Raw genomic sequence first — 8,378 nt, 5'->3', positions numbered from 1 at the left:
TTATGTCTCTGCCTGTTTCCCCATCTCCAAACAAATAGACCTGAAATGGTTTTCTTTTTTTTTTTCAATGTCTTTGTAGCCCTTGGTTCCCAACCCCCCTTTCTGTAGGTCTCTTCTTAGGACATTTCCACGATTTGTTTCAAAGCAGTGATTTATTTCTATGTATACATTTATATAGCCATACATGTGTGGGTCTGGTGGTGGCAGCATATTGCATTAAAACTTTTTTATTATTAATTTTATAGTAACAACAGAGGGCTGAATGGTGATGTGGTCATTTTATTAACCAAGGTTTTTTATTGAAACAGATTTTTGGGAAATCTTTGGGATGTGAATCCACACAAATTGAACAGGTGGCTATTTGGAGGGAATTTAACATTGTGTTGTGCTAGGAAGATAAAAATGATGATCAGAACAAGACATTTAAATTGTTTAATTAAAATAAACATATGTTTTGAGATTTTTAGTCAACAGCTAGTGCATATAGTTATTCTGACGCATAAGTACAAAAAGCATGCACTTATTTTTGAAATTGTACATATTTTAGTTATAAATAAGAATCATAGTTTGGAACTTTTTTCACTTGTCCAGAGTCACACAACGTGTAAGTGTTATGTGTCTGAGGCTGAATTTGAACTCAGGTTCTCCTGACTCCAGGGCCGGTGCTCTATCTACTGTGCCACCTAGCTGCCCTAGAACTTTTGTTTTGGATGAGGCAGTTGGGGATAAGTGACTTGTCCAGAGTCACACAGCTAGTGAGTGTTATGTGCTTGAGGCCCGATTTGAACTCAGGTCCTCCTGACTTCAGGGCCAGTGCTCTATTCACTGCACCATTTAGCTGCCCCAAACTTTTTTTTTTTTAAGGAGAACTTACACCTTCATCCAACTCAACATTAAAAATTTTAAATCTTCCTCTTCCTTCTTAGGTACAGGAAAGAATTGTAGCTTTCTCACTTTTTAAAATTCATAAGTGATTTTTTTTTCAATTTAAGTTATGTACCAAGAAGGGGCATTTTCTTTCAACACCTACAAAGGAAACTTTTGTTATTTAAAGACTGAGTTATCACTTCAATAGTCTGATGACTAAGTGTTTAAGTGACTTCTACCAATTCAGTGGTGTGACTTTCTTTAAAATGTGATGTATAAACCAGAATAACTCCCTGCTCACCCAGCCCTGAAGTTTGTTATCGTTGGTATTAGGAGGAGATGCTTATTGGCTCTCCACATTAAGCCAACTCTTCATGTTGAGACTTGTCCAATGAGGATTTTTTTGGTAGAGTCATCTAAATGCTTTAAATTAAAGTCGTCTGTACTCAAAAGTGTTTAGGACTTTCTTCAGTGTGGGCACTTCCTCCGCTTACAGACATTGTAACTCCTCTGTGACTTAATATTTGATATTGTCTTCAAGAGGTTCTGTGGCCAAAAAATTAGTCACTCCACAACCGTTGTTGTGATGAGCCTGCACGTCTTCTGGACGTGCAGGTCTGACCATGGCACTTCTCCCCTCCTCAGGAAATGCAGTGGCTCCCTATCACCTCTTGATCAAATATAAAATCTCTTGATGTTCAAAGTCCAACACAACCTGGCCGCCTCCTACCTTTTTAGTCTTCCTTCTTAGACCTTGCTCCCCAAAATGTCCTCTGGGATCCTCTGATAGTGGTTTCCTTACAGAAGACGTTCATCTCCTGACTCCAGGCATTTTCTCCAGCTGTGTGTCCCCCATGCCTGGAATGCTTTCCCTCCTCTTCTCCTCCTGGCTTTACTGGCTTCCTTCGGGTCCCAGCTAAAATCCCACCTTCCACATGAAGCCTGTCTATAGCTTATTTGTACGTATTTGTTGCTTGTTTTCTCCCCCTTTAGAGTGTGAGCTCCTTGAGGGCAGGGCCTACCTTCTATTTTTGTATCCCCAGTGCTAAGCAAAGTGCCTAGCATAGAGTAGGCACTTAATAAACATTTATTAGAATTTTACTCTGCTGGATTAATCTTGACAGCTACTATTCACGTGCTGAGTGGAGTGGGAATTTTGCTGGAGATTATGATGCTCTGGTTAGAAAGCTGTCTTTGTATATAGGCTGACATTCCTCTCTTCCCCTCCAACTTCATTTTAAATCTGATATTCTTTTCGCCACTTGGAGTTTTATTGATGTGTTTTGTTTTTACATTACAGACATTTTTAGATTATTAATCCCACTTTATGAGGAGTCTCTTGCAGTAGAAATCAATAGTTAAGTAAAACTAATAATTCAGGAACCTCATCTGAAAGCCCATGCAATGTTTCACATCTATACCATCCCATTCCCAAAACGCTGTTTTTTAAAAAAGTAAACAAATCTGTTTTTCCTTCTTCCCTGCCCCTTGTGAGAGAGGGGTTGCCTTGTGACACGTATGCATAGTCAAATAAGACGAATTCCTTCAGTGGCTGTTCCCAGAAACATGTTTTTGTCTTTGGTCTTCTGGAATCATGTATGGTCATTGTATTGATGATGGATGGTCCTTACAGCTTTCAAAGTTGCTTGTCTTTACGTTGTTATTGTTATTGTACATATTCTCCCGGTTCTGCTTACTTCGTTCTTCATCAGTTTATAAAAGTCTTTAAAATTGTTTGTTTTTGTGATACTGATGTTATGGTATAAATTATACTGTTCCTCTTCACTTCCCTCTGCATTAGTTTGTCTAAGTCTTTCCAAGTCTTTTTGCAATCATCTGTTCCTCATTTTTTATAACATCATGATGTTTGATCACATTCACATACCACAACTTATTTGGTTATCCCTCCATTGCTGGACAGCCTCTTAGTTTCCAATTTTTTGGGTTTTTTTGCTGCTATAAATAGTTTTGCAAATAAAGATCCTGTTCCTGTCTTACTCACTGTTCAGTAACCTTTTGTGTATAATTCAAAATTGCTTTCCACAACGGTTGTACCCATTACGTCAGTTTTCCTATAGCCGTTCCTACATTTTTCATTTCCTTTTTTTGCCATCTTTGCCCCTCTGACGAGTGTAAGCTGGAATCTCAGAAGTGTTATTTACATTTCACTAGTAATGATTTGGAATATTTTTTTCATATGGCTGTAGATACCCTGAGTTTCTTCCCTTAAGGACTGTATGTTCATATCCTTGAACCATTTGTCAGTTGGGGAATGGCTCTTTTTCTTACAAAGTTGAATCAGTTCTTTATCTATCTTGGAAATTAGACTTTAGAAAAACTTGCTGCAAAAATGTTTTCCCAGTTAATTATTAATTCAATCTTAGCGTTATTAGATTTGTTTGTGTAAAAGCTTTTACCTAATTGAAATGATCCATGGAAGCCCTGGGTCTCAAACTGAGGATTTCTGCTTTCGAATCCACTGCTTTTTCTGCTGCGTGATACTTGAAGCCCAAGAGTAAATGAGGATGAAGAGAGGGAAGCTGAAGATGGGATTTTTTCTGGGAACTGAAGCAAGCCAGAGAGGTTGGAAACAGAGATGAAGGAGAGAGAGAGTGGGTTATTCCCATTTTGCTGATGAAGAAACTGAGGTTCAACGAAGCCATGTGGGCAGAGACACAAGTGTCTTGGTTAAGAAAGCGATACAGTCACACAGCCATTATGTATTAGAAACACTTTCAGTGGAGGAGCTCAGTACCTCCCAAGGCTTCCAAATTTCCCTAATTATCCTCCTCTAGTGAGTTGTTGTTCAGACAGGCCTAGTACCAGGAGAAGCAGCAAAGTTCCCCAGTTAAGGAGATTTGAGGAAAGTGACAGTATGTTAGGTCTGGATTTGGAAGGACTTTTTTACAGGTAGGGAAACTGAGGCCCAGAGATGGTAACATATAGGTAGTAAGTGGTACAGCCAGGATTTAAACCCATATCCTCTGACTCTTAAGTCCAGCACTCTTTCCACTTTGCTATTCCCCCATGGTTATGCTGGAATTTATCTCAGAGAGGATCTAATTTAACCCCTCCCCAAACAGGAAAGTCTTCTCCTGAACCCAGGACATTTCAGCTTCATCTTCCTTTTTTGCTTAGCCTTTCTGTCTTCAGGAAGGCAGATCCAGTCTTAGGCTCTAATTTTTCTTTTATGTTTTACACTGTGGTGGAAAGGAGAAGAGTGGAGTGGTCCTTCTGCTTAGGCCCTCCTTCATTAGGCCGCCTAGAATACAGCCCATCCCATGTTTGTGGAATAGTGAGGCATTGGTGGTGGTGGTGGTGGGGGGGCTGTTGTTCAGTCATTTCAGTCGTACCTGACTTTGTGACCCTGTTTGGGGTTTTCCTGGCAAAGGTACTGGAGTGGTTTGCCATTTCCTTCTCTAGCTTATTTGACAAATGAGGGAACTGAGACACACAGGATCACAGCAACCACAAAACTCTTATTCTGTGCCATTACTGAGGATGGGTTATGTCAGGTCAGGAAAAATAGGACAGTTCACTCCTCTGCAGGGTGAAATAATCTGTTATGGAGAGGCAGCGATGATGTCTGCAGTAAACTAAGGTGGCCTCCATTTAAGCAGAAAACTCTTGACTGTCCTTGACAAGTGTTAGCTAACAACTAACAGGGTTGTTACCTGGTGGGGGCAGTAATTCAGGTTCAGTGATTGTCCCTGACATATTTTGTGTCACTCAGGGATGTCCAGCTGATAAATGCTCAAGCTGTCTGTAGCTTTTATATTAAGATATTAGACTCAGGTGCTGATTTGATTCACGGAGATAATAAATACGATGGGAGTTATGAAACTGAGGACCAGTGTCATAGATAAACACAAGTGAGGGAAACCTGAACAGTGATAGCTCCCTCATCCACAAGTGGGTTATCTTTTTGGCGTCTTGTCTGTGACTTTGTTTCCCTCACCTCCCCTGCCTGGGTCCTAGGCAGCTGACACTGAGCTTGGGGCCCACTGTAGAATCAGTGTGTCTAAGCCCAGGCTTGGGTTTTACTAAGTGCCTGGCAAATGGTTTTAGAATTGAGTTGATTTCCTTCCCCATCCAAGGAGTAGTTATCCTCAGTTGTGCTAGTGTGGGATGACCCAGAATGGCAGGGAACTTAGAAGTCCCTGCTGAAGTAGTGAAGTCCTGTGTGTTCTACTTGAATATATTTGTGTCAAACAAAAAGGATTAACCAAAAGCAATTCGGATTTTGCTGGAATAAGCTACAAATAATCAGAATTAACTGTGGTGCTGAGGGTGTTGTGTTTAAATTCTTCCACTAACTTGGATTCTCCAGAGTCTTCAAATGTTAGAGCAGGGAGGAACTTTAGAGATAATCGGGGGCAGTGGACCCGATTCATCTTACAGATGAGGCAGTGAAAACCAAGCAAGGGGAGATGACTAGCCCTCCCTTCACGTAGCTACTGAGAGAGTCAGAACTAGAACCCAGATGTCCTGGAGCTTTATCAGGGTTCTGTCCCTCTCACAAGGCTTCTTTTCCATTCTGTTAGTGCATCTGATTGGGAGCTGACACGCTATGTATTCACTACTTAATCCTTTATAGTTGTGTAGAGATAGATGCCTCCATGCCAAATTACCAGAAAAGTGGTTTTGGTGAAGCCTGGGGGCAATGAGGGGATGATCGAATGACCACAGGGACCAAAAAGTGTCATGGCAAAGGAGGGAGAACGGCGTTGGCCGGGGCTGGTCTTTAAAGGGCCGCTCACCCTTCTGTTGGAATTGTCACATCCCTCCGAGTTAAGATGGATCATCTCCCAGGGAGGTAGCCAGCCACGCTTGTAGTGTGGACAGCTGAGCTGCACTGTCCTGCCTCAGGATAGCCAGGCCAACTCGAGGAAGTTCCGATTTTAGGACTTGGGAGTAGGACAGTTGGAAGCCATGGGGAGGACAGGTTAAGGGTAATTTAAGACTCGGGGTGTATGCTGGGCCCCTCTTTCCTGTCCTGCAGCCTTCCTTGGGGGATGGGGCATGGATGCGGGGCATTCTGAAACTAACCTTTGTCCTGTTTCACCTGCCACCCACTGTCTGATGTTGTCTTTGCTTCCTGTGGAGTATGTCGGTATGTTGCTTGGGTGTGGTTAGTCTGCCTGCCTCAAGGGTCCCGTTGCAGGCCTTTTCTCCATTCAGCTGTCAAGGTGATCTTCCTAAGCCACAGGTCTGACCACATCTCTCTGTCTCGCTGTCTTTTGCTGTCTTTCTCTGTCTCTCTCTCTCTCACACACACACGTACACACATATACACCAGTCCATAGGCCCCAGCGGCTCTCTCCTGCCACCAGGATCAAATATAAATTCCTCCTTTTGGCTTTCAAAGCCATCCAATTACACCTGAGCTCTTCCCATCTTCCCATATCATACCTTACTCCCTCCATATATTTGACCTCCTGGCTGTTACTAGCACAAAACACCCCATCCCCCAACAACAGGCATGTCCTGGTCTCTCTAAATGCTGGTACTTTCCCCTGAGATTCTCTTCAGGTTATCCCATATTGATCTGCTCGTTCACAGCAGTTTTCAGTTGCTCACCCTGCCTGCCCCTAGTAGACTGAGTCTTCTTGAGCACAAGGACTGTTTTTGCCTTTCCTTACCATACTGCCAGGCACATGGTGGGGCCTTAATAAATGCTTGTGGACTCACTGTAACTCATAAGGCCGAAGGAGTCATTGCCCAGGGGAGGCATCTTCCTCTGTGCCATTGTTACCACTGCTGGCCATTGATAGAGTGCACAGTGGAATATTTGAAAAGGTGATGATGGCGGCCATGATGGGAAACTCAGAGTCTGTTGGGGAAGACGTTTCCTTATTTATCTCTGTAGGCCATCAGCACAACTGTTCTCTGTTCTTGAGAATTTGGGTCTGATCTCTTCACCAGGACGAATAACTTGCCAAGTGAGAGAATCAGTGCTTGGGAGGGGTGTGTGTGTGTGTGTGTGTGTGTGGTCATGGACTCCCAGTGAGCAAGAAAGTGCAGCCAACTCTGAAATCACTCTCTCCTGTTCCTAGGAATTAACTGACTTGCAGAGGGACCCTCCCGCCCAGTGCTCAGCAGGACCTGTGGGTGATGATTGTAAGTAATGGTGTTTTAGGGCTTTGGGTTAAAGGAGTCTTGCAAATAAATTCCCACATTTTGCCAGTTCAGCTTTTTAAAAAGATGTTTCCCATTGTAGATCGTGTAGTAAATGAATGAAACAGCCGTGTTTTCCTCTTCCTTTCGTTTAAGTTCTAAGTTTATTAGAAGATCATTAATCACCAGCAGCAGTGAGCAGGCCTCTCTGGTCAGAGGCCATATAGAGGGGGCTGTGATACCACTCTCCCTGCTGGAGGCAAATGAGGACGTTGCTTTCCAGGGAAGTTAATCAGTGGCCTTTCCAGACAATCAATCCGCTCAAGAAATCTCTATGCAGCATACTGCTACCCCATAGGCGTAATATCATAAGGTAGCTGGCACTTGAAAGATTTCTGTAAATAATTATCTCTTTGGGTGATGGCTCTTTACAAATTTTTGGGTTTTTTTTAAGTATTGATGATGATACTGTTGCCACTTCCCATGCCTTGTCAGGCTTCCTTTAGGGCCTGGAGGAAGGGGACAGGTCTCCACTCCTCTAGACAAGGAGAGAAGTATCCATGCAGAGGGGCTGGATCCCCACTGCTTTGGCCTTCGTTGACCCCAGGGTGGGGAGGGGCAGGGGGAAAGGTGAGGAAAGGAGAGGCCAGTAACCCATCCTTTCTCCAGCTTTTCCCAGACCCTGTTTACCCACTTGTGCATACCTGTGATAGAAGTGGCTCAGCAAGCTTTTTCTCTCAACCATGGCTAAATTGGGGGAGAAAATGGAATGGAGCCACCCCCATAGCTCTCTACCATTTCCCTGAGGCTCCTGCTGCCTTCTCCTGGAGCTCCCTGCCTGGGCCACCATCTTCTTCAGAGACCTCTTTGGCCTTTCTCCTTTCCCCAAGTCTCTGCTGCCTTCTCCTAGCACTTCACCTCTTCTCCATAGCTCTCTCTGTTCTTGGGACCCCTGCTTTCAGACTTGTCTGCTGCCATTGAGGAGGTAGGTAGGTAAGTGGGGAGCAGGCAGGTCGTTGTTTGGAGCAGATAGAGGGTGACAGGGTAAACGCGTGGGAAGAAGCGGGTTGGGGTGTGGACCGCACGTCATTGTCATCTGTTGGGTGAGCAGATTTCAGGCTCAGCTGACGAGAAAGGTTCTGGTCCAGTGTGGAGAGGTTAAGGACCAAAGGCCCTTCTCACGTCACCACTCTCTGATGAGGCTCGTTCTCGGAATCCCATCAGATGACCCTGCATTCTTGCAGATGTTTGTAGCCTCCGTCTGCCCGAGGGCTCCAAGACGTCTCGTGGACCTGCGCTGGGGAGTCACCGTGCAGCTGGAAGGGGCCTCCGTCCTTCTCGCTTTTTTCACTTCTTGCTAGGTTCTCCTCCTTTCTCTGCCTTTATTTCTTTCT

At 44.0% G+C, this 8,378-nt stretch overlaps 1 protein-coding gene across 1 annotated transcript in view; it reads left to right on the top strand.

Annotated features, from left to right (window-relative positions):
- UBE2D4 (ubiquitin conjugating enzyme E2 D4 (putative)) overlaps nucleotides 1-8,378 on the top strand; it is a 33,617-nt gene that overhangs the window by 5,826 nt on the left and 19,413 nt on the right. Inside the window, exon 2 of the mRNA XM_027861242.1 lies at nucleotides 6,924-6,987. Coding sequence (XP_027717043.1) covers nucleotides 6,924-6,987 — 64 coding nt within the window. The remainder of the gene's footprint in view (nucleotides 1-6,923; nucleotides 6,988-8,378) is intronic.

This window comes from Vombatus ursinus, unplaced genomic scaffold, assembly GCF_900497805.2.
Source record: "Vombatus ursinus unplaced genomic scaffold, bare-nosed wombat genome assembly UNPS02014599.1, whole genome shotgun sequence".
Classification (NCBI taxonomy): Eukaryota; Metazoa; Chordata; class Mammalia; order Diprotodontia; family Vombatidae; genus Vombatus; species Vombatus ursinus.
This window is presented reverse-complemented; position numbering and strand designations above follow the sequence as displayed.